Source organism: Liolophura sinensis, chromosome 1 (genome assembly GCF_032854445.1).
Source record: "Liolophura sinensis isolate JHLJ2023 chromosome 1, CUHK_Ljap_v2, whole genome shotgun sequence".
Taxonomy (NCBI): Eukaryota; Metazoa; Mollusca; class Polyplacophora; order Chitonida; family Chitonidae; genus Liolophura; species Liolophura sinensis.
The window spans coordinates 75,953,436-75,981,224 of record NC_088295.1 but is presented as its reverse complement, the minus strand read 5'-3'; the positions used below and the strand labels follow the sequence as shown (position 1 = coordinate 75,981,224).

Below are 27,789 nucleotides of genomic sequence, written 5' to 3'. Positions count from 1 at the left end.
ACGGTGGGGTTGTGCATGAGGTTAGGATGTAGCATTCTTCCTCTGCATAGCCTGAGCTGCCTCTGTCTGTCTTATCCGCTCTTCTTTCCCTGGTATACTGCCTAACTTCCCCTCCTGGTAGTCTGAGATAGCCTGAAGACAAGGGACAACTCTTACTACGAAATGAGTCTTCAATTTTCATTTCAAGTTATACTTTACTGTTAAAATTTGCAAAGGATTTAGGATATATGTTTGACCTGTACCTGTACAGTCTTGGCTACACTGTTCACAGGCTATCCTAAGATTATTTTATCAGTTTGTGGCCTCAATTATTGACATTTTTAAATACCAGCTATAATTATCGTTCTGTAACATATCTTTGGTTAGTCCACAGGTTTCCACTTTTTTATGACCTGAGCATCTGGGCTTTATGTTCAGAAAACTGTGATATTTCCAATAAGCTGGTGCAGATAGTTGAATTAAGGAGTTAGTCTTCAAGATTAAACCAACAGCCTGCATAGAAATATAGGCCGATAGCTCAAACAAGTTCTCATCTGAGGCTGAAAATCTCAATGCTGCCACAAACAAATACCTTCATTTCTATTTTAGAATGCTATTTAGCCTTTTTCAAAACAACATCTATACTGAAGACGTCACTATTACCAATTAATGCTGTTCGACTGTTAGTTACAAAGGAACAGTGTATTATCACCTGATCTATTTCTTCCTGAGTATTCATCACAAAGGGGCCGTATTTCACCACTGGTTCACTGATCGGCTGCCCGGCTATCAACAGGATGTGGCAATCTGACAACAGCACATACATCAACTAAGTGTACCATAGCAATTTTTAATCTTTTTCAGTAGGAAAAGGCGGACAGGCCAGATTATCCTACCTGACTTTTAAACTGAAACAATACAAATTTTACAACCCTGCATGCAGCCTAATGTACCCTAATTCTTCAACTTTTTCAAACATCCGTCCAACTAATATATTAAAACACAGTGAGAAAACACAATAGAGAAAGAATGTACAGATTTAAGAGGTAATAAAATAATTTTTAGCATCATTTTCATACTAACTGCATGCATGAATTCCACTGAAATTAGTGCTTTAGAGATTGAAAAGGATGAAGATTTCTCAAGGTTGCCACATATATTTCAAAACAAAAACATTCATGGCTTTTTACAAAATTACAGCACAATTTACAATAATGATGAAGGTCAGTGTTGCATTATTAAATGATTTACATGCAGCTCATGGGTTTCACAGTATGACTAGAGTAATGAAGAAAGAAAAACTAACCTGTGACCTTTCAAGTGAAGAGCATGCTGTAACACTAACATTTGTACCCTCATGGTGTACACATGAAGATTCTAACAGAAAAAAAGTCATGACTTTCTACAAATTTTTTTAAATTTATGACTGTTTTAATAACAACTCCTGAGTGGGACATTTCTGCCTATTCAGGGTTTTCATGACTGTGGCAACCTTGTAGACTCCTCTTCCACCTCGGGGAGAAATCTCACAATCTCTTGAGTAATTTTCCCTCCACTATATCAACAGTTTGGCAATGAGACAGGTGCTTACCTTGACCATGTTCTGCCTTCATCTGGAATTGCGTTCCTGTTGTACTGAGAACTCCTACCTGGCCCATGTGTGCAGGCTGACTGTCATGACCTAGGAAACCTGTAATATAATATATGTTATAATCCACAGGTATTCAGGCAAAAGAAAACACTGACATAAAGTATATGTCAGATGAAAGATCATCAAGCAGTGTTCATAATAACAGTTTATTTATTTTTTTAATGTTTTCAACCTAGTAAAATGCACTTGAAACTTCCGATTCTTTGGCAGCTTTTTCAGACCATTCTGGGACCAGTGACGTCACATCAGGTGTTTGCCACTTAGATTTCATCTGTTCATCATTCAAAATGCAGGGATATAGAGATCTGTGAACACTTTGGCCAAATGGACCATGAAACAAACTATTTGTAGCAGAAAACATGGATCTGGCATCATTGATAACCTGTGGTTCACAACAGACCACTGTAGAATCTGATGCTTTAAAACCATTTTACTTGGCTGCAAAAATTCTTTTGCAAAAAAATAAAACCCCACAAAACTATTTTCCCAGACAGTTTTCCCTTGTCTTTCATCTGATACATGTATATACTTCATTTTAGTGTTTCCACTGCCTTTCATATTCTGTTGTTACATAACAGAGAGTTTCACTGATGTATGAAGAAATGTCTAACTTACTGAACATGTATGTGTATCAAACGCAACGGTCAGAAAAGTCAGTTTGATAATACAATGTACACATTATATATCAGCCACATGTATAAACAAGAAAATAAAATAAGGGAGTGAAAATGATATGTCCCAAGAATCAGTATTCGGCCTTACCTCTGTCTGAGAGAATCGACAAGTTTGAATTTACACATACATGTACAACAGCCCATGGTTATTTCATAGGGTTAAATAAGACATAAACAGTAATATTCTTGTCTATTCTTCATCTAAATCTTCAGGCACAGATTTCTCATGCATATCATGCCGTATTTTAATATTCCAAGTTTATATAATTTAAGTTGAGCTGGCTTGACTGTCATCAGTCTGAATCTATAGGTTATATCAATACAATAGAATGGGTTTGATTTGTGGGCCAGATTTAAGAAAACCTCTGAATTCTGCAAAACAGAAATAAATGTAATTGTACACCTTTTTGGACTGACACTTTGATGTGCAGCATTAATGTTTAGCCATCTTTCAAATTTAGGCAAAGCCATCATAAGACTCCTTTCTCCAGCAAATACAGTTCAGTATCCAGACAATAAAAATAAATCCTTCACCAACAGTGACTGGCTTAGACTCTGCTATTTCCTGTACAAATACTCCACCAGGCTTTATGTGAATACTTACCAGCTTCTCTCCACACATAGACAAAGCCATTATAAGACTCTGCTATCTCCAGTACAAATACTCCACCAGGCTATATGTGAATACTTACCAGCTTCTCTCCACACATAGACAAAACCATTATAAGACTCTGCTATCCCCTGTACAAATACTCCACCAGGCTTTATGTGAATGCTTACCAGCTCCTCTCCACACACAGACAAAGCCATTATAAGACTCTGCTATCCCCTGTACAAATACTCCACCAGGCTATATGTGAATACTTACCAGCTTCTCTCCACACATAGACAAAGCCATTATAAGACTCTGCTATCTCCTGTACAAATACTCCACCAGGCTATATGTGAATACTTACCAGCTTCTCTCCACACATAGACAAAGCCATTATAAGACTCTGCTATTTCCTGTACAAATACTCCACCAGGCTATATGTGAATGCTTACCAGCTTCTCTCCACACATAGACAAAGTCATTATAAGACTCTGCTATCCCCTGTACAAATACTCCACCAGGCTATATGTGAATACTTACCAGCTTCTCTCCACACATAGACAAAGCCATTATAAGACTCTGCTATTTCCTGTACAAATACTCCACCAGGCTTTATGTGAATGCTTACCAGCTCCTCTCCACACATAGACAAAGCCATTATAAGACTCTGCTTTCTCCTGTACAAATACTCCACCAGGCTTTATGTGAATACTTACCAGCTCCTCTCCACACATAGACAAAGCCATTATAAGACTCTGCTATCCCCTGTACAAATACTCCACCAGGCTATATGTGAATACTTACCAGCTTCTCTCCACACATAGACAAAGCCATTATAAGACTCTGCTCTCCCCTGTACAAATACTCCACCAGGCTTTATGTGAATGCTTACCAGCTCCTCTCCACACACAGACAAAGCCATTATAAGACTCTGCTATCCCCTGTACAAATACTCCACCAGGCTATATGTGAATACTTACCAGCTTCTCTCCACACATAGACAAAGCCATTATAAGACTCTGCTCTCTCCTGTACAAATACTCCACCAGGCTTTATGTGAATGCTTACCAGCTCCTCTCCACACATAGACAAAGCCATTATAAGACTCTGCTATCTCCTGTACAAATACTCCATCAGGCTATATGTGAATGCTTACCAGCTCCTCTCCACACATAGACAAAGCCATTATAAGACTCTGCTATCTCCTGTACAAATACTCCACCAGGCTTTATGTGAATGTCTAAAAACAAGATGGGGATCCTTGTCTCTATAACTGCAGATGCTCCTGTCAAAAACAAAAAAACACAAAACACAGCTTTGTTATTCTGTATTGTGTCTAATCTGAATAAGATATAGTACCCAGAAAAAGAAATTTCATCATGTGTAACATTTAAACATTATCAATGCTGGTATCCAAATGAATACATCAACATCGACACTATGCTATCTGTTGTATTAACCAGTCAAATTCAACTAGAACAAACACTGCTTCATACAATATGTTGTGACTGTTAAGTTTCATGAGTGGTGTAACAAATTGTGAAATAGGGGCTTAGGGAGTTAACTTCTTCAAAAGTAGTTCTATTGCAATCTGGTAAGAGGAAGAATAGACTTGTTTCTCAAGCATACCGGTACTCAAGATCTTATGAACTGTCCCCTTGTATAAAGGTGATTTCTCATCTGCATAAACTATAAATTTACTACTACTGAAATCCCTCATTGTTATTTAATTATATTTATTCACTTCAACAATAGTTCAATTACAGAACGATTAAACCCACAACCATTTGAAGGTCAATGCTGGTAGACCCTCTTATCTGTACCTCATCTTCTGACTGTACTGCACGTAAGCCAAGTTTATCAATCATATATGTGTATATTATTATAACCTTTGTCTCCTCAACTTGATGAACTTCTGCTCAACAATAAACACACCGTGGTCATTTTTCAGGGGAGATAACTTACATTCAGAAATGAGGTTCAGAAAAAATGTATTTTGCCTAATGTCACTCAGACAGCTGTTAAACCTTTCAAGTCAACTTACCTAGTGAATGCCCGGCTATAACCTTGACCGTGGCCTTCCCATCTTCAGTATTCACACGAGGGATTTTCTCTGGGGGCGTGTCTTGATACCTGGGCGGAATCATTTTGTCCTAAAACACACAAAACATGTTCTTACAATACTATTTCCAGTTGACAACAGGTGTCCATAGATATACATGCTTTTATGCAACCTAATATTTATTGCTATTACAAGAAATCCCTTACATTGATAAGAAATGTGAAATGGCCTAGAATTTCAGGACATTACCTATAAAATAATGTTTCAAGAAAAGAAAAAACGCAAAAAAAAAAAAAAAAGGTAAAACATTATGATTTCATAAAAAAAAAAAATTTCACCATTACACCATTTAACTAGAACGATCTTCCTGTGATTTTTACTATCAATGGTAGATGAAGCCATATCTGGGCCTGTACCATTACGCCATCTGACTAGAGTGATCTCCCTTTGGGGTTTACCTTGGCTGTCAGGTTGACCCAGAGCTGGGCCTTAACCATCACGCCATCTGACTAGAGTGATCTCCCTTTGGGGGTTACCTTAGCAAGCAGATTGACTCAGCTCTGGGCCTGTATCATCATACCATCTGACTAGAGTGATCTCCCTTCGAGGTTTTCCTTGGCTGCCAGGTTGACTCAATCTAGACCTGTACCATCACACCATCTGACTAGAGTGATCTCCCTATGGGGGTTACCTTGGTAAGCAGATTGACTCAGCTCTGGGCCTGTATCATTATACCATCTGACTAGAGTGATCTCCCTTCGAGGTTTTCCTTGGCTGCCAGGTTGACAATCTAGACCTGTACCATCACACCATCTGACTAGAGTGATCTCCCTTTGGGGGTTACCTTGGTATGCAGATTGACTCAGCTCTGGGCCTGTATCATTATACCATCTGACTAGAGTGATCTCCCTTCGAGGTTTTCCTTGGCTGCCAGGTTGACTCAATCTAGACCTGTACCATCACACCATCTGACTAGAGTGATCTCCCTATGGGGGTTACCTTGGTAAGCAGATTGACTCAGATCTGGGCCTGTACCATTACACCATCTGACTAGTGATCTCCTTTTAAGGTTTACCGTGGCTGCCATTTTGACCCAGATCTGGACTTGTACCGTTACACAATCTTAGCAGAATGATGTACCTTTAGGGATTACCTTGGCCGCCAGGTTGACCCAGAGCTGGGCCTGTACCGTTACACAATCTGAGTAGAATGATCTTCCTTTAGGGTTTGCCTTGGCTGCCAGGTTGACCCATAGTTGGGCCTGTACCAGTACATGTCTGACTAGAGTGATTTCCTTTGGGGTTTACCTTTGCTGGTAAGTTGACCCAGAGCTGAAACCCCTCAGACCTTCCCCCGTTCTTTAGGATGTCCTCCGTAGGCATCTCTGAGTGTATCAGCCCAGTGCCGGCCGTCATCCACTGCACCCAGCCAGATTTCAGGGTACCTAAACACACAATATACAGAAAGGATAAACCTGTTTCCCTGAATGCCTCAGGTTTTGGATCAGTGAAACAAGGATACTTTCACTGTCAACCAAGAGCTCAAGACTAAGGAGGCATGTCTCAATCTGCAGGCCTATGTCCGGATGTTTTCCCTGGCCTTATAATGCATCTTTCCCAAAATCTGACCTTTCTAAGAAACAAGCCTTTTCTGGAGTACACATACATGCATGGTTTAAAATAAATATCCTCAGTTCAACTAATGTTGTGTATCACAGATATGTACCCTTTTACGTACAAATGAGAATGAAGTAATACAATTAAATATCACCTGCACAGAGGTATGTAAAATCACCACTTAACTATAACTTCATTCAACAAAAGATAACCTGGGAGGTCTCATATGAGTTTGTATCAAATATACATTTAACCACTGCATCTGAATACTTCTCACCAGTTCACAGGTTAATAATTAATGTCATATCCTGCGTAATTTTACCATATTTGTGCATGTCGAACAGTACAACCAATTCATGCAATTTTGATGGAGACAGATTGACATTTTACCCTTATTTCCAGCAGAGTCTTGATGGCGGACTCCCCCATCAATGACGTATGTGACTGTTTCAAAGCCTCGGTGAGGATGGTCGGGAGCCCCAAGGGCTTCTCCTGGTTTATAATCTACAGGACCTGGAAGAAAAACACATGGAATAAGAGTTCAGGTGCACACAACATATGCCCCAACAAATGTATTTATTTGAAATGTATAAAAGAATACCAGCAGCATTGTGATGAGTATAACCCCTCATGGGGACCTTCATCGTAAGTGGACAAAGGCGTCCACCTCAACACCAAACTTAATGCATAAAACAGTTGCAGTTGTAGCCCAAACCCAAAATCATTTCTATTTAGGTAGTATATATAAAGAAAATGGCTATCTGGTTACAACAACAACTGTGAAAATGGACAAACGTGAGTCGTGACACACTGTCATCTGTGTATCTACGTATCCACAAAAAATTAAAACTCTATGTTGAAAACTGTTGAAGCTATAGCCCAGACACGAGATCATATTTATTTATATAGTATATATAGGGAAACTGGAGATCTGGTAACCATGACAACAGGGGAAATGAACAAATGTGAGTCACAACACATTATCATCTGTGTATGTATGTACATATCCATCAAAAATTAGAACTCTATGCAGAATTTATTTATTTATTTATTTGACTGGTGTTTTACGCCGTACTCAAGAATATTTCACTTACACAACAGCGGCCTCTATGCAGAAAACTGTTGCAGTTATAGCCTAGACATGAAAATGGACAGACGAACAAAATTGATATAACATAATACGCTCTGCCAAATGATGGGGGCATATATAAAAAACAACAAAACAATTCCAACATATCAAGACAATCATGTCTGATCAACTCTGTCTTGTAGTCAAGAAATCACTTTGTTAATTTAATTAAATGCTGTTAGTAAATGTTCTATGATGCTTTGTCACGTGCATGAAGTGGCCATATCCTGGACAGCATATCCAGTGCCACTCCAATTCAAGAAATATTAAAATGATATGAATGAAAATCCTATGGAGTAGAGCTAATACCATGGTTTATAAAAGGATTTACGATGAATGTAATCCTAATAAACCCCTATAACTGAAGGGTTCTCAGAAACAAAATCTGTGGTTTATAGTTTCTGTAAAACAAAACTTTTGTTTCAAGATTTTCTTCCCAAACAACATCAGATTTAATACACTGTAATTTTTACCAATGAAGGAAAGCAATTCAGATTCAGATCTCGATATTTACCATTTCATCATGATTTAAGACACAGAGGTTTTGACCCTGAAGTAGCTCTTCAATATGACTGAGTACAGAAAGTGATGCATGGATTTGTTCAACAAACATATCATTTTGCAAATATCCACATTTCTTTGTGTGTCTGCCAGCTTATTATCATCACGGCTCCAGTAAAGAACAGATACTTGTAGGGAAGCCACACACGAGTCTGGATTGAACCTATACCCTTATGCCTAGTAACCATAATCCTTCATCTCTCCTATCAGGTTTCTCCAGATGCCCTCCTCCACCCACACTAAGCCACATTAAAGGGATACAGAATCATTAAATGTTGACTGGCTGAGAGTTGTGACAGGATTTCCAAGATTCAAACCTGCTGATTTTGAACATATCAATAAATCTGCCATACCTAAAATGCAGCAACTTTAGGCTAGGCATAGCCTAGACTGGCCAACTTCTCACACCAGCCAATCAGAAATACTTCTGTATCCCTTCTAAACATGTGTGTTGGACAGTTGGGCCATAATAGACAAACATGTATTTACAGAATACTAAACCATCTGAGTACAAAGAAACATACATGTATTTCAAGCATAATATAAAAACAATAAAAATAAAAAAATTAAAAAAAAAAAAACAGACCAAAACAACAGATCAATATTGAATGATCTTGGTCAAGACTAGCAACATGTATTCTTATCTAAAATTTAAAAGTATTCAGATCTGGTTTTGTAACCACAGATGGTTGATCCTAAAGGATAGGACAAAAGCCTGGAATGCGTCTGATTACACCAGGTACATACTTATTTCTGGTCTCTTCCGACCTTAAGAGTAGAGTAAGTACATACCTATATGGTCCAGCATTAAAAATGGGTCACATGTCGGGATAACACCTCCTATCACCTTCCGAATTAAAAACCCTCCACCTTCTGTCTGAATCTTTGGTGAGGCAATCTTAGTGACAGTTCTGTGTGTCATCTTCACTTTCTAAGAAACATATTCAAAGCATGGCAGGCATTTAAATCAACCAATGATAATCTTATATCAGAAAAGATAAACTTTCGAGTCAAAATAACGAATCTTACATGATTAAAAGAGACACATTAAGGTAACTATACATTATACTTGGACCTATACATGCATGTACCTGCCTGTACCTTAGCCCTTTTCAAAAGCTGGGATTTGTTCCTTATTGGAAGAGTGTTTACCCAATGTCTCTACAGAAGTTGATACTATGAACACTGACAGGGGCTGCAGACTGTGGAAAATCTGACAAGAAATGCACAACAGAAAAATGCTTTATAGAAACCATCACAAACTTTGGCTAAATTAAGCTGGAGGCATTAACCATACACCCCTATACATCCATGTAGTATATGCCTATATATTCCAGCCATGATCAGCGTATCACACCCATACTTGTGTGGTGTTGAAAACATGCCTACATGGTTATAACAACTTGTATGCTGTCATTTGGTGTGTCAAGAATTAAAACAGTTTAAGAGACTATACAGGAGATTTTTACACCATGACTTGTTCACATGTTGTATTAATAAAGAAGATCTGCATGTAGTATATATAAATGTACATTTAGCTGAGGATGAATTACTTTAGAAAATTGCATTTTTCTGCTCATTCCTGCAATGTTCACAATAGTAATGTGATGCTGCATGCCATCAGGACTAAATATTCAAATAAATTATAAATTATTTTAGGGCGAACTAATTTGCAAGCTATCACTCAAAAACAGATCATAATCAACACTGTTGCAAATGAGTCAACTACATCCAGCATATTGGTAACATGGACTAAATCTTTTTGTCATGATGACATAACTGCTTTTATTGAAAATGAAATAAAAAGTGTTCATTTTTCAAGAACTTTGCTGAGCAGCGTTCTAGATTTATATGGCGATGCTCATTAATGATTTCAGTATATATAAACCATCTTTATTTATTTATTTGCTTGGTGTTTTGACACCCTGCTTGAGAATATTTTATTCAAATGACAGCAACTAGCATTATGTTTAGGGTGGTGGGGGCGTGAGCAGAGCTCAAGGGAAGCCAAAAACCATCTGCAGGCTGCTGACAGGCCTTCCCATCTATGACTGGAAGCCCTACCACATCATTAACCCTTAACCTGGCAGTAAACATCTAGAGTAGATGTAGACTCCTAACGTCAAAATATGGCGCTAGAGTAAAACATCAAGCCAAAGTTTGGATGTTTATCTTTGGGTTTCTTTGTATCAAGGTTTTGCCAACAACCAAACAATATGTAGGTTTCACTAAGAGTACACGTAGGAACATTCAGAGTGTAAGTTTGATGAAGCACATTAAGTGCTTCAGCATGTTCTTGTCTCCAGCATGGTTAATGCATAGCGATTTATTACGGCTAGACTACTATAAGGCTCCAACCCAGGTTGGGTCATACCAAAGACTTTAAAACTGCTACTTGCTGCTGCCTCGCTTGGCACTCAACATCATGTGGCTGAAAAATTGCTAAGTATGACATAAAAACCCAAGCATACATACATACATACATACATACATATATTATGAGGCTAGCCCTAGAATTGTGCTAATGCTAAGACCTCTCACAACTGCATATGTTGCTTTCCTCAACAGGGATTTACTTACATGCATTCCGGTTTGCAATATATGGATATAAAAAATATGATGAACGATAGTTCGGTCTGTTATATCAGTTCAATTTGAACTTCAATGGACTTTCACAATTACGACGTGATTAATGCAGGACCACATAGCCACAATGGACTTTTGCAAACTGATAAGATTCGCATCTTTTTGTAATCACCATGATCACGCAACAACGTGCTCAATATCCCTAATATCGTTTGTAACTTAAAAAAATTCGTTTGATTTATACCGTCACTCCATTTCAAACTTTTCGACAAGATTAAGAAAAAAAAATGAAACGCTCAGATTATAAACAAAAGCAGAACGTACCTCACTACCTGTAACAAAGTGACCAGGATAAATAAGACTTGGTGCTCCAAATAAAGTAATGACAAGTAACAAAGGAAAGGAACCTAAGTCAGATATTCGAGGGTGACAGCTAGATCATTGTGAATTCAGATCGTCTCCTCCCTTTGACCTAATTCAGTCCAAATAAACAAAACACATGTGTTATTTCAAACGCAACAGTGCGCTGACCTTGACCGCCCCAAACTGCAATAAAAATAAGCCACTTATTTCGAATTCTGCAAGGTAAACGAAAAAAACGAAGAATTAATTTCACTTAATCGTGATAACAAAGCAGTAGTAAGCATATACCTGGAAGAGTAAGTCATCTTACGTGCTTACGTTTTATATAAAGATACTTGACTTCGTTGATTTAGGCGGCATATCACGTGGATGAAATGGCGGGGAATGTGTCACTTTTGACAGGAGTTAGAAGACTGTTTTACCTCGTAACTCCAAACGAGACGTCATTCAGAGATGTCAGTGATGTCCCGAACTACACACGAGAGGTGCGACTGTCACACATCTATTTTCACAATATTCTCCCTTGATAAAAAGCGAAATGTTACCGTTTGCGCGGTGTTTTGCAAACGTCACGCACTACAGAGGAGTGGTAATTGAACTTTGGTCGATGTAGTCCGAGATTGCACTGACGTTAGGATTGGCAAAAATTTTGTTCGGCCAAGGATGTTTCCAATCCAGCGCCAGAGTGCGCTTCATTTAAAAACCTGATGCAGTTACCGTGACAGTTTGTCAACGGCGTTTGAGAAAAAAAATTAAATATTATGAATTCCACAGACTTAAATTTGCAGACACTTATGTTCCTTATCTTTTCGCCTGGCAGTTTATCTCAATCACAGCATCGATTGATTATTTCCAAGGATGTGTGGGCTGGAGACTCCTGACAGTACTGACAGTCTCGACATATTTGACAAGGGCAGTAAACTGCATCAGGTTTTGAATAGAGCGTGCTCTGACGGTTTGGGGCCATCCATGGCCGAACAAAAGTTTTGCCAGACCTAAGATCAGAGCAGTCTCAAGACTATGGTCGCTGTAAATTTTTTCGTAAAAGTGATAGGAGAGAAGATCTTTGTTCACTGACATTTTGACTAGATATGTAGGCGTCAAAGTATTGCCGTACCACTCACTGTGCCTTAAACTGATGGTTACTGCAAGCCATCCATTAAAGTCATGCTGTGAGTGTTCCAACATGCATTCTTAGTAAACCAGCGTATTGTTTGGCCCACCGTGTGAGAAACCTAAGGACAAACATCAAAACTTTGGCTGGACATTTCCCTCCACAGCTGTCTTTGACATCTGTACGTCCGTACATGATTGTTAGCATGCTAGGGCAGCACAGCGGCGCATAAGCCTCTCATCCATGTGGTCGCTGCGAGTTCAGATCTAGCTCATGCTGTATTTCTCACTGGTTCTAAGTAGGAAGGTCTACCAGCAACCTGCTCAAGGGTTTCCCCAGGGCTCTTCCTGGTTTCCTCCCACCATAATGCTAGCTGCTGTATTAGTGAAATATTCTTGAGTACAGCACACAAAAAAAAACAACAAAAAACATTGAATATATGAGCATATAAATAGATTACACATTTGCTTTGTATATAAATGATTCAAGTAGGTATTTATATACTTTATATACTTTATCTTCTTTGACTTTCAGTCTGTGCCATCCTTTATGTTGTTTGTGGCCATAGAGCTAACAATCTCCTTGATTAAAGGAGATAAGAAAATGCGGATAAATGATGGTGTGACCTCTATGAGTGCTGGACTTTTCTCTCGTCTTCCTCTGTAAGTACTACCATAAGTACCCATGCTGGAGCTGAACAATAAGGAGTTTAGCAGGTTGACTGACATCTGCATGATGCGATGTATGATGCGAGGCAAAGCTTTAAAAGCCTTTATTTAAAAGTGGTCCTTTCATGTTGAATGTTTCTGTAGCTTTGTTGTTTAGTTTACATGTAGATGAGAGACTACTTTCACTTTATTCTCTGAAATGTTAAACATATGAAATTAAGGGTAAGTTGTAGCTTTTGTTTACACAGTTCAAGGATTTATATGTTTGGTTAGAAAAATTAGACTCATGAGTTTAACTCACTGATATTCAACTGACATATTCATCTAAAGGGGTTTGTATCAAGTATATGGATAGAAGATATATGTACACATAGAATGATAGAAAGAAAACTATTTACTCTGCAGACTCAGTTCAGGTTAAATTTCTCAGGCTGATTACTGCAGTGATGATCAGACTGATGGGTTGGATGCAGAACTGAAGGATTCTCTCAATTGGGATGGGACCACAAGAGATAAAACCAGATGTTGGCTGATTCCAGCCTTTGTATGATTGAAACTGATGGGTATATTCAGCCTGTAATAAAGTATACAATTAATCAAACTTAATTCCTGATATATATGGCGCTATATAATATTCCATATATATATTCCTGCTATATAATAACTGTATTAAATCTATCATGAACAATATTTGTTATTTTTTAAATGAATACCATTTTTTGTATGATTTTTTTTTTTATATTTCTTGTTTAGGCACACAAACTAGTGGTGCCTGTAAACTGTGTACAGGGTTCACAACCTTATCAAATCAGGCCCTGCAAACTACAGGATTTTTCATTTAAACCCTTAGTTTATTTTAAATACAGATACAGGAATTCTCCTTTAAACTTTCATTTGCAGATACCTTATGCGCACAGTTGAGTTGGGATCTTACGTTTGGGTGTTTGAGAAGTTTTGCGTGTATGAGTTAGCCTGGGACTCAGCATGGACTTGGTGGTTAGCCTTCCTGGCAGTAGATTTGGGTTACTACTGGTTCCACAGACTGGCTCATGGTATACTGTACATTTGCACTGTTTGAAATCGTACGGGTATTCTGCCACTGCATCCACATTCTAGGATAGATAAAAAGAAGAACATTGTTTAATGAAAATGTGAAAAAGAAATTAAAAAGAATTTTTCATTTTTGAAGCATATTTTTTTTTTCTTAATCACCCCTTTATTTTATGCATATTTTCTGTCAGTGGTGATGTCATTGATAAACATACTGGGAACCGGGGACCAGCTTAGCATCCTTCCCTGAACCAAGTCATTTTGACACCCATCACCAATGACATCATCACAGCAGGCTATTTACTTTACGAACTAACCTCTGGGGCAGCTTAAACTGCAGTTTAAAGCTTAGAATCTATTTTGTATTTATCTGTTAGACCGCCTCATGTCAAAGTCAGTCTGTAAGACTGCGATGCATGTAAATGAATTTCTATGAAAATGCATTGTACATAAATGACATCGAGTTAATAAAGATGTCACCATTATATATATATTTACAAACATTGCTACTGGCCGTTCCACCAACCACATGAATGCCACATTTAGCTGCTGGAAATGCCCGGATAAATTGGAAATGATTCCGTATCTCCTAAAGCCTAGAAAAACATATTGACTGAGACTTTGACCTGGCTAATTTCATCACTTCCTGTGTCGTTTCAGAAGTGAACATAATGTGGGCAGCCCATCAAGTGCACCACAGCTCTGAGGATTACAACCTGACTACAGCCCTCCGACAGTCAGTTCTGCAGAAGTATACCTCATGGGTAAGCCTCTTCATCACATGTGCAGCATAAAATCAAGATTAACTGTAAAAGTGGAGCTCTTTAACTCCCCTTGGGAATGAAAATTGAGATGTTTTGAAAGAGAGGAGACTGTACAGCTTTAGGACTTGGGTTCTCCGATAAAGCTCAGATTTAGAGCTTGTTTAGCTCCGATTTAGGTTAAGTACGTACATTTATGGTTTTACATGTAATTAAGAATTTATGTTTTGTGGTAGTGGCTTTCAACTAGGCTTTCTCTGATTCAGTATTTTTTTTTTTTGCCACTCACTTTAGCGACTCATCAGATTTTGTAACCAAGACTGTTTTTCTTTAGCTATACTTTCTCAGCCGCTGTGACTTAGTCTATGTGATCATCAACTGATTGGATGGGAGCAGTATCTGAATGACTCTTGTTAGTCTCCAGCTGTAATTCATTTTTATCTGCCTTGATATAGCTGCTAGAATCAGTTTGTTCTCTTCCAGAAGTTATTCCATGCTGCATTTAGAACAGTTGCCCTCAAAATTATGGACCATTCCTTGATAGAGTGAAAATCTATCCTTTTTTCGATCCGTCTGTAGTGTCCTAGTAAAATGCAATTTCCTCAAAATAATTTGTTAGGCAATAAATTTGTAAATTTAGTTCATTTAATTGCAGCATTATGATCAATACACTAGAGTTACACAGTATGACTGGAGAAAAGCATACTATGTACACATTTATATGTCGGTACGTATTCTGAAACATTGAATTTACTTCCTTAAAATAGATTATTGAAGTGAAAAGGGTTAAATTTTTCAAGGGAGGTAACTTCATTTACAGGTCTAACACTACCTATATTTATCTCCCTTGATAATTGAGCTCGATTATGAATGGCATCCCCCCAAAATTCCATGATTCTCGTTCATTATTCAACAAGAATGATTTTCAAGCGTTAGCTAATGTAAGTCAACTTGCAAGATTGCTGAACCCCCTTTGTAGATTTCTGTCAGGTAAAATCGCCGTATGAGAGTGTTGTTGTTGTTTCGCTGAAATGAGGCTGTTCAAAGTGAAAGTAAAGTAAAAGGTCACTTTTTCCACTTCGATAGCGACCAGTAAGGCCTAGTTGTACAAAATAACAAATAGCTCTGCAGAAATACTTAGACTATCTGGAATGCTGACAATTATACAAATTCAACAGATACAAGATTGCTGATAGCGATTCAAAAATAGGCATTTTCGTATGTCATAAAGTTAGGAGGACTGTTTTCTTCACCCACGCCGTTTGTTACTAAGGAGATCAGGTGATCTCTAGCTTCCTATCCATCTTAAAGAATGAATTGTTCCCATCCAAAATATAGAGAAAATACCCTTAAAACTCCAGAAAATTCTTGGGCCTGAAAAGTACTAGGAAAACCTCGCCAGGTAAATTTTGAGTAGCGTTTGTACATTTTCTAAGTAAATTCACATTTTTTTTCGCCATTTCAAAATTTTTTTCTAAATTTGCGACAGTGGCGAGCGCCAGTGGAATTGAGATCTTTGACATGGTTTACAGATATATAGAGATAATTATTTGTTTACATCACAGGCTAAAGAAAAGGGATTATCCTCATAATCTCACAGATATACAGCTTGGTGTTGGTGTTATATTGCCCATGGCAACAAACTGTCAGGATTCTCACTACCTCAGCATTGTTTGCTTTGAAATATAATCCAGTAGGAAGCTCTTATGAGACAAAAGCACACCTACAAAAATTATGCTGCCAGTGATACAGATGTTTTATTTTGGGGAAATGGAGATCCAGTCTTGTAATGTAGCTTTGCAGTTGTTTGAAATTTTTGAATTTTTAATGAAAACTGTACTCTCTAAAATAATAACAGCAGTTTCAATCGAAGTTCATGTCCTGTGATCAGATCCCAAAGTAAAGAAAGGCTTTATGGCAACCATTATGTCAGTAAGCTATAATTATTGATGGACTGGAAATCTCTAATGTAGTCTGTGGCATTTTAGACTGAGCTTTTATTAACATCAACAAGTTAAGAAGTATGACAAAAATAAATCATGATTGTGAATTAATTCAAGTGAGTCAAAAACAGCAGCAAAAATGTTAGATTCCTGTTGAAAAGGTTAGATTCCACATTCTTAACTGTAAATGAAAGCTTAACAACAACCACATTCTGTTCAGCATGATCAGTGCTTTGCTGATCTCTTTATATGCCCCCACCATTGTGCGGAGCGTATGACGTTGCGATTTTGTCCATCTGTCCATCTGATTCGTGTCCAGGCTATAACTCCAACTGTTTTCCACATAGAGCTTCCATTGTTTTTGATGGATACATACATAAACAGATGATGATGCCCGCGAGTCTCATTTGTCTATTTGCGAGGTTGTCATGGCTACCAGGTTGCCATTTTCCCTCTACATGCAATATAAATATATATGATTTCATGTTCAGGCTATAATGCCAACTGTTTTCTGTGTAGAATTTTAACCTTTGGTGGATACATACACACACAGATGACGATTTGTCAAGACTCACATTTGTTCATTCCATGGTTGTCATGGTAACCAGACAGCCATATCCCTATACATACCATATAAATGGATATTTATGACCTATTTATTCCATATATATATATATACCCTAAATGACCTAAATTTTCGTCCACAATAGGGCATTTTTGGAGACAAATGAATGGGATAAATTTTTTTTTTTAATTTTAAAACTTGTAATTTCTGTCGAATATCATCCCATATTCCAAGCAAACTGCAAAATACCTTTCTAAACTCAACAGAACTCTCAGAATCAGGAAAAATGCACAAGTTAGTCTTGGACAAAATTTATGGTAATTTAGGTACATGTAGTAAAATTTTGTCATTTAAAACATTTGAAATTTATATAATTTATCAAGCTAAGCATATGTTGTGGGTATAAAGCATTTATTTTCTATTGTACATCAGACCTAGTGCAAATCCTGAGAACTGCCTTGATCATTTATTTAGTCCTTCTCTCTGTTGGTTTCAGATGTTCTATTTGCCCTTGGCTCTGTTCATCCCACCCTCTGTCTTCCTGGTCCATCAGCAATTTAATATATTATTCCAGTTCTGGATACACACTGAGGTAATGTGATTTTCTGGAAAATTTACTGCAGGGTTTGTTTATAGGAGAGTTATAATTCAAATCCATCTTATAATAGCTGTTATTCTCTTCTGAAGAATATAGAAGTCTTTGGTTCTAGTTCAACATTAAGATTGTCATTTGTCACTTTGGGTACTACTTTATGTGAAGCTCAGCCATCGAGTATTTTTCCCATTAACTGGACGGCCTGATTCAGTGTACTGAGACTACGTGGGGCGTCCTTTCCAAAGTAACTGGAAGGCCTGGGAGTGGGTTTACTCTGGCTGGGTGGGCCACCCTGTCCAAATAACTGGAAGGCCTGGGAGTGGGTTTACTCCGGCTGGGCGGGCCACCCTGTCCAAATAACTGGAAGGCCTGGGATGGGTTTACTGTGGCTGATTGGGGCGTCCTATCCAAATAACTGGAAGGCCTGGTGTGGGTTTACTGTGGCTTGGTGGGCCACCCTGTCCAAATAAATGGAAGGCATGGGATGGGTTTCCTGTGGCTGATTGGGGCGTCCTATCCAAATAACTGGAAGGCCGGGTGTGGGTTTACTGTGGCTTGGTGGGCCATCCTGTCCAAATAAATGGAAGGCCTGGGATGGGTTTACTGTGGCTGATTGGGGCGTCCTATCCAAATAACTGGAAGGCCGGGTGTGGGTTTACTGTAGCTGGGTGGGCGACCCTGTCCAAATAACTGGAAGGCCTGGGATGGGTTTCCTGTGGCTGATTGGGGCGTCTATCCAAATAACTGGAAGGCCGGGTGTGGGTTTACTGTGGCTGATTGGGGCGTGCTGTCCAAATAACTGGAAGGCCGGGTGTGGGTTTACTGTGGCTTGGTGGGCCACCCTGTCCAAATAACTGGAAGGCCTGGGATGGGTTTACTGTGGCTGATTGGGGCATCCTATCCAAATAACTGGAAGGCAGGGTGTGGGTTTACTGTGGCTGGGTGGGCCACCCTGTCCAAATAACTGGAAGGCCGGGTGTGGGTTTACTGTGGCTGGGTGGGCCACCCTGTCCAAATAACTGGAAGGCCGGGTGTGGGTTTACTGTGGCTGGGTGGGCCACCCTGTCCAAATAACTGGAAGGCCGGGTGTGGGTTTACTGTGGCTGGGTGCACCCAGTGGTTGTCTCGTTAGTCCATTGCCTTAGAGTAACATTTCAGCACGACAGTGCCCGTCCCCATGTTGTTGCTGTATGCAGAGCATTTCTACAGGCCGAAAACGTTCAAGTGCTCGACTGGCCATGATAGTCACCTTTCCTGTTTTCAACCGACGTGTTCATAGATGACTTACAGTTCCAGGTAACATTGCTGAGTGCATTGACGATGTGTAGAACTGCAGCAGGCAAACGGCGGACATACTCAGTACTGAAGCGTGGAATTTTTCCAAACTGACCCCACCCATTTTCTAACCTGCCTTAGCATTACCATCAGTAACCATCAAGATGTGTTGAGAAACAGTCAGTATTATATACCCCAAAGACATCAGCAATCCAGAAAATGTATCCATGAAAGTACACTTCCGTCAAGACATAAAACTGCTACTAAAACTGAGGCAACTTTTACCTGTGAACCTGATCATTGGCACAAGTTGCTATGACTTCAGAAGGGTTTGTGGAGAAAATTTTAAGATATATTTAACAGTGCGAAGAATTCCCAAGAAGAGGGAGGCAACTATTCTTAGCCATAGACCGTAGTTACCTCCCCTGTCACACTGCATCCTGTATTTCTATGTGTAATTGGGATGTGCCTAAATCAGTGTTTCTCCATCTATACAATATGTGTAACTAGATGATGTCCCCGAACATCTGCTACTTGGTCTGCATCATTGCTTTTGCTCTCTGTTACATTACCCTGATACAGGCCTATACTTGTGGTTTTCACTTGATTGTATGGTGTTGAACATGAAGAAACCATATACGTGAAACTGCCAGTGATAACTTATTAATCACCTTCAGATCTTCTTTTTTTCTCCAGTATGTGAAATCTTTGGGTCCATTAGAATATATATTGAACACCCCAAGTCACCATAGGGTCCACCATGGGAGAAACCCCTACTGCATTGACAAGAACTATGCCGGCACACTGATAGTTTGGGATCGTTTGTTTGGTGAGTGAGGACAAGGTGACATCATGGCTTATCAAAGTGTGAAGTATTTTGTCACTGTTGTATGTAGGATCTGCCTGAATTAACCAGGGTTGTTTTCAACTGTAATGGGCACAGTGAAGGACATATTAAATAACGATAGTAGAGCGTAGCACATGCAGAAATGATTGATTCAATTTGAAGCCTCAGCCTTCCGAGGTTGATGAACAAGGCTGTGATGACGTGCGCGGTAACTGAATGTACGAACCACGTGGTGTGGAGAGTGTGGGCGCAGTCCAGTCCAACAGCATACGGTGTTCAGCTCCATATCGCGGTACTGCTGCCAGTCTTTAAAGAAGAACACAAAGCAATTTTATGTTTCTCGTTTAATGCCTTTGGTCTTATACCATTTACAAGCCATGACCACATATTTCTGTGTTACTGTAAATTTTTCACCTTTTCGACCTCTAAAGGATTTTTTTTTCAGTGGAGTTTGTGCATACAATTGTTATGAAAATGACACTAAAATGATTTCTATGTGTCACTAAGGAAGCAAACTTCATAAAGTTGTGTTAATTATTTCTCTACACTCCATAATTTTTTCAGAACATGACATTCATAGCATTGGCGGCAGAGGCGGTTGAAAAGGTTATAGAATTAGAGTACGCCTCTTTTCTCTATACGTCAAACAGTGGGAGGGTTGTATAACGTGTAGTGAGTTTTTTCCGACCACAGTACCCCTGTAAGAGTGCTGAAGTTGCTGTTAATCATAATCATTCCATCTGTGTGTCCTGAAATCTACTAGTTTTTTCTCTAGTTGTAATACATAGAGAATAATATTACCCTGTCACATACATAGGAATATCAACAGTCTGTTACACTAAGATTAAAAGCATAGGAGGATTAACTTCCTTTGTCTGATCAACCTAATGTATTGTATAGAATTTTTGTGACATCTTACAGGTACAAAGAAGTTTAAATGATAACACTGTTACTTGAATGCTTGAGTTGTTTTATTACTTTACGTCCTTTTATTGAAGTTTGACCAGTTGTTCAAAAATTCTGTTAAGATCGGCGAAAGTTGATTTCTGTGAATTTGTCTTCTTACCAAATGCACAAAAGTTTATGAACGGAAATGAAAAGGCATTTAGAGTATTACGATACCGAACAGTACAGATACAGATGGCTAGTTGAAATCAAAAAGTGACTCCATCATGCTACTGTTGACTGTGGAGGGTGCGCCAAGCCAACCTTGAGGCCTAATCCTGTTTTACTGTACGCCCATTACGTCCATGAACCAGATTTATCCACTAGCAGCACACTTGTTCTATATGAAATATGTTTGGAACATAAAAGTAACACATGTGAAGTGTCTTTTTTTTTTGTTCAGTGTATATACAGACATGACAATGTGTCATGTCACACATTTGTCCATCTGCACAGTTGCCATGGTAACGCTAATACTAGGATCAGAATTAATATATGTTTAATGAATAAATCATTGTTTTATTTATGCATGTACTTTTAAGTTTAATATTTAATACATGAATGTATCCCTGCCAAACCAGTGACAAACATATTTGTTCTGACATATACTCTGTTGACCTGAACTTGCTTGTATACATTTGTCTTTCCACCCCCATCAGCTGTTTCATATCCTTGTGCTCTTGTCTGAGCCGTATCTCCAAAATGACTTGGCGTATGGATGTGAAACCTCAGTTAGTGCATACTAATACCTCACAAATTGGCATAGTCCCCTCTCTCAATTTCCTCTGTATACATACAGTTTCCTCTGAGTCTGTATACATGTTTATTGATGTAGTTAGTAAGAAAGCAAAGGTATAATATATATTGAACTTTCGTCGACTTCTCTCTTGTTTTTAATTTAATTATGCGGAGTATTTACTCTGTTTAAAGACACAAACGAATATTGGCTTACCTGGTTGGGTGTCCGCTTGAAATTTACATACTAGCTCAGGCCATATAGACAGCGTAAATTTATAAAATGTGCATATATCATCTGATCTGGATTGTGTGGTCCTGTGTTTAGGGACCTTCCAGGCTGAAGATGAGACTGTGGTTTATGGCTTGACCCACCCTGTTGGTACCTTTGAGCCGTTCAAAATACAGGTAGGTGTAACAATTGTACAGGTAAGTGTCCAGAGCAACCCACAAGTCTGCACATATATTTTTCATGGACTCCTGATCACACAAGCAATATTACTTGAAACAAAAGTAGTTAAATACAAATGCGCAAAGAAAGTGCAATTCATTTTTTCATCCATCTTTCAGTTCACAGGTGATTTTGAACATTCAGCTTATGTTATAATATTCATCAACATTCAAATCTGTCACTTCCAGATATAAATTAGATCTCCTGTATTCATCTGTCTGTTCTACCACATCTGGTATATGTCAGATCTCCTGTATTCCTCTTTCTGTTCTATCATGTCCAGTAAATGTCAGACCTGTATTCATCTTTCAGTTCTGCGGCCTGTAGTATGTGTCAGATCTCCTGTATTCATCTTTCATTTCTGCCACATCTGGTATATGTCAGATCTCCTGTATTCCTCTTTCAGTTCTGCCACCTTCATTATATGTGGGGTCGCTTTAAGGAAGAAAAGGGGCTGGCTAATAAGCTGTCCGTGATATTTAAAGGACCTGGTTGGGAGCGCGGCAAACCAAGGTTGGGAAACATCGAAGACATTCCAAAGGTATATAACAACAGGAGGAAGAGGACAGGACAGTATGTTATACACAGAGACAGGTCATCCACAGATTGAAATAAAAATAATTATTTTACAATATAGACCTTTTGACCATAAGATGTTTGATTAATTCTCATATCCCTTATTTCATTAATTCTCATATCCTTTATTTCATTAATTCTCGTATCCCTTGTTGTGTTCATTCTCATATCTCTGATTGATTATCATATCATTTATTTGATTAATTCCTATCCCTTGTTTGATGAAACCATATGCCCCTTGTTTGAATAATTATGAAATGATTGTCATATCCCTTGTTTGATTAATTTGTCATATCCCTTGTTTGATTAATTGTGAAATAATTCTCATATTCCTTGTTTGATTTATTCTCATAACGCTGGTTTCATTAAATCTCACATCCCTTGTTTCAGGTGTGTTATCCTGTGGAGAAGTACAGCAGTTGTGTACCACCATGGTGTGGTCTATACATCTGTATTCACTTCTTTATAATCATTCAGCTGAATCAGCAAATAGCAGCAAGCTACCGAGTAAGTCATGTGTCAGTCTCGTTTTCAGATTTGGCCTTTTATATTGGCAGTTATTTTTGATTGGCAGTTGATATCTGCTGGACTTGTTTCTGCTCTATTTAAGGTTGTTTAATGGCTGGCTTGTTCTGTCTCCCGTAAAATACTGTCTCTTTCTGACTGCCAAGGTATTCCTGCCTCTGTTGTAGTAATCTTAGACAAAAGGTAATATCAGCCATGCTTATGTTTTTGTTCTCTGACCAAAACGAAAATGTAATTGGGAATGATAGAAAGCTTTATTTTAAATTATATGAAATACATAAAATAAACTATCGGAAAGTACAATACGGCCGGATCCTAGTCGAATACCCTATGCTCATCGAGGCCGAATCTTTGCGTGGAATGTAAGGCCATCGTATGCTGACCCTGATCCACTGTCTACTGCCATCCTGACGGTACCATCATGGGTATATCATCCTGCCATCCTGGTGGTACCATCATGGGTATATCATCCTGCCATCCTGATGGTACAATCATTGGTATATCATTCTGCCATCCTGACAGTGCCATCATGCGTATATCATCCTGCCATCCTGGTGGTAACATCATGCGTATATCATTCTGCCATCCTGGCGGTACCATCATGGGTATATCATCCTGCCATCCTGATGGTACAATCATGGGTATATCATCCTGCCATCCTGATGGTACAATCATTGGTATATCATCCTGCCATCCTGATGGTGCAATCATGGGTATATCATCCTGCCATCCTGGCGGTACCATCATGGGTATATCATCCTGCCATCCTGATGGTACAGTCATTGGTATATCATCCTGCCATCCTGGTGGTACCATCATGGGTATATCATCCTGCCATCCTGGTGGTACCATCATGGGTATATCATCCTGCCATCCTGGCGGTACCATCATGGGTATATCATCCTGCCATCCTGATGGTACAATCATTGGTATATCATCCTGCCATCCTGGCGGTGCCATCATGGGTATATCATCCTGCCATCCTGATGGTACAATCATTGGTATATCATCCTGCCATCCTGGCAGTACCATCAGGGGTATATCATCCTGCCATCCTGGTGGTACCATCATGGGTATATCATCCTGCCATCCTGGTGGTACCATCATGGGTATATCATCCTGCCATCCTGGCGGTACCATCATGGGTATATCATCCTGCCATCCTGATGGTACAATCATTGGTATATCATCCTGCCATCCTGGCGGTGCCATCATGGGTATATCATCCTGCCATCCTGATGGTACAATCATTGGTATATCATCCTGCCATCCTGGCAGTACCATCAGGGGTATATCATCCTGCCATCCGGACAGTGCCATCATGCGTATATCATCCTGCCATCCTGACGGTACCATCATGGGTATATCATCCTGCCATCCTGGCAGTACCATCATGGGTATATCATCCTGCCATCCTGATGGTACAATCATTGGTATATCATCCTGCCATCCTGATGGTGCAATCATGGGTATATCATCCTGCCATCCTGATGGTACAATCATTGGTATATCATCCTGCCATCCTGGCGGTACCATCAGGGGTATATCATCCTGCCATCCGGACAGTGCCATCATGCGTATATCATCCTGCCGTCCTGGCACCGATCATGGGTATATCTTCCTTTCATCATGGCAGTGCCATGATTTGATGGTAACATCATGGGTATATCATTCTGTCATCCTGGCGGTACCGTCATGGGTATATCATCCTGCCATATTGATCAAAATTTGCCAGATTTCATGCTGTGTTTGTTACAGACTTATTTACGACAAATCCATTATGTCTTCTGTTCATGTATTAATGAGAAGTATTTTTTCCTGCGCAACAATTTCGTGCAAAATTTGAGCGTATATAGCACCGGTGTTTGTAGCCTACATATATAATACAGAAGAGATACTTACACGTTTGTACAAAGTGGGTACAAAGGCGAATGATTCTGCAATCTCATTAGCTGCAGTAAATGATCTGCAGATTGTGTTGACTTTGTAAAATCATGGGGCGCTGAATGTTGTAAAATCATGTTTGAATCATATGGTAACATGGTGGAGCCATGATGGGCGGATCCTGATCTGATCGTATGCCCATCATACATGTACATTGGAACATGATCCAACCTTGGTGGGCTTACCATAAGAGGACGGTGGAGCCATGATAGGCGGATCCTGATCTGATCGTATGCCCATCATACATGTACATTGGAACATGATCCGACCTTGGTGGGCTTACCATAAGAGGACGGTGGAGCCATGATAGGCAGATCCTGATCTGATCGTATGCCCATCATACATGTACATTGGAACACGATCCGACCTTGGTGGGCTTACCATACGAGGACAGCGGAGCCGTGATAGGCGGATCCTGATCTGATCGTATGCCCATCATACATGTACATTGGAACATGATCTGACCTTGGTGGGCTTACCATACGAGGACGGTGGAGCCATGATAGGCGGATCCTGATCTGATCGTATGCCCATCATACATGTACATTGGAACATGATCTGACCATGGTGGGTTTACCATACGAGGACGGTGGAGCCATGATAGATGGATCCTGATCTGATCGTATGCCCATCATACATGTACATTGGAACATGATCCGACCACCGTGGGCTTACCATACAAGGACAGCGGAGCCATGATAGGCGGATCCTGATCTGATCGTATGCCCATCATACATGTACATTGGAACATGATCCGACCATGGTAGGTTTACCATACGAGGACGGTGGAGCCATGATAGGCAGATCCTGATCAGATCGAGGATGGTGGAGCCATGATTGGCGTAGGGTATTCTGCTGTAGGCAGTTTAATTAGCTTGTTTTATTAGGAATTTACAACTTCCATTAATGTGAATCTTTTGATGGGTTCTTCTGTTTTTGTACACAGGTCTTGCCTGTCACATTTGTGCTTCTTTCTGAAGTCTTTGTTTTGCTGTCTTTAACATCTTTCGGACGACTGTTTGACAATAGGTTAGTCTTTAAATATTTTCCTGAAAACCTTCGCATCTCTCTGGTCTCTCTAAAAGGAAAACGAAAGAGGTGGCTGAACTACTTTCATTTTAACCATGGAATAAAACAATGCACAGCTTTGACGCATTATTAGTAATCTGGTTCAGTGTAAGTTATTCTGCTAAAATAGAGGTTCTATATTTCATGTGGTTAGGAAAATGACTTGTTTTTTTTTTTATATATATAAAGTCTGGACAGTTGTATTATACACACAATTTTATCCAGCGGCACCATCTACACATACATTTTAGCAAGACTCACAATTCAGCATTATTTCCATTTCTTCCCATCACTTTGCAATACAAACATGAAATGTGATGTGAAATTTGAGCTTGCCCTCATTGACGTGATTTTCTCTTTCAGTGATTACTCCCCTTTGCTGGAGCTCTTCCGCTGTGTGTTGTTCCTCACTGCTGACCTTATCCTGGGTGTCCTAGGATACCAGGACCTCAAATCACGCCCTCTTGCCATGCGTTTTGTACAGTACTGGTACATCACCTCTGTTGTCATCTGGATTGTCCGTCAGGTGACATTCTACAGTGGCAGGCTTGAAAAAAATAAACAGATGTAACAACTGCCTGGTGATTAGCAGATGCTTTATCAAAAGTGATTTTTACGTGAATTGAATATGAATTGAGAATCTTATCTGCTTTTATGTTATTTGATGTGAGAAAGATATAATTGGATATGAACACTTCAAGTACACAAAAGTACTTTGCCACAGTAATTTGCTGTATTAGAAAATGTTTTGTCAGTGCTTGGAAGAGGATGTTATGAAATGGTATTTTACAATATTAGCTATATCAGATGCAAGGTTCTAGACATTCATTGTAGTGTAATGAGTATGTAAATAAAAGTGTCCCTTTCAGAAGGCTATTAATTATTTTAATGTATCACAATAACAGTATCGTATATTTTATAAATTGACGCATATTATTAGTTTAATATATTTTATACATTCTCTACATTATGTGAGTATTGTGAAGTAATTTATCTTATATATTTTAAGTGATTTGGTATGGTATGATTTAATCATAGTGCAAATGGAAATCCATGTGATTTATTGATTTAGTCAAATCTGTTGCCCATATTTTATACTAAATTTATTTTATGTATTGTATTATTAGAATTTTTATTTTTAAAGCAAATATACAGTTGCTTTTTTAATATCAATTTTGCCCCGTATGTGGATCTGTTACTAAACTTTAATGAATATGTGATTAAATATGTATCCACACAAGTGTTTTTCTGAATTAAAATTAGAAAAAAATTTAGAGAATTAGGACTGCATTTATACGATGATAACTGGAACCAACTGGCATTATACATCTGTAACATATGGTGCCAAAAAGAATGAGAAGACGTACTGATTGTGGTCTTACAACATGTGGTGTTAAGCCATAATCCTTCATTGTTACAAAATGTGTACAGGCACAAACATGGAAAGTCTAAAATAAACCTAACAGGATCTGTACCACGGCCTAATCTGTGTTGACCAGAAAGTGCCAATTTTA

At 38.9% G+C, this 27,789-nt stretch overlaps 2 protein-coding genes across 6 annotated transcripts; one reads left to right on the top strand and one right to left on the bottom strand.

Annotated features, from left to right (window-relative positions):
• LOC135461511 (uncharacterized) lies at nt 1-13,897 on the bottom strand. Of its 5 annotated transcripts, none has more exons than XM_064738645.1 (10): nt 11,175-11,355; nt 9,356-9,477; nt 9,057-9,195; nt 6,965-7,087; nt 6,266-6,402; nt 4,941-5,049; nt 4,053-4,181; nt 1,571-1,669; nt 692-786; nt 1-132 (listed from the first exon to the last, which is right to left on the bottom strand). In XM_064738645.1, the coding sequence occupies exons 3-10, from the start codon at nt 9,184-9,186 to the stop codon at nt 22-24; spliced, it is 933 nt and encodes a 310-aa protein (XP_064594715.1). In that variant the 5' UTR covers nt 9,187-9,195; nt 9,356-9,477; nt 11,175-11,355; the 3' UTR covers nt 1-21. The 5 variants fall into 5 exon arrangements, with proteins under 5 accessions (XP_064594715.1, XP_064594717.1, XP_064594718.1 ...); XM_064738647.1 differs by having other exon boundaries at nt 9,366-9,477; XM_064738648.1 differs by having other exon boundaries at nt 9,417-9,477.
• Nucleotides 11,588-27,789, top strand: LOC135461510 (alkylglycerol monooxygenase-like). The gene is made up of 11 exons (XM_064738644.1): nt 11,588-11,698; nt 12,862-12,989; nt 13,896-14,047; nt 14,706-14,809; nt 17,811-17,906; nt 19,881-20,013; nt 22,040-22,119; nt 22,569-22,703; nt 23,129-23,245; nt 26,154-26,236; nt 26,639-27,789. Exons 1-11 carry the CDS (start codon nt 11,588-11,590, stop codon nt 26,844-26,846), a joined length of 1,347 nt encoding a protein of 448 aa, XP_064594714.1. The 3' UTR covers nt 26,847-27,789.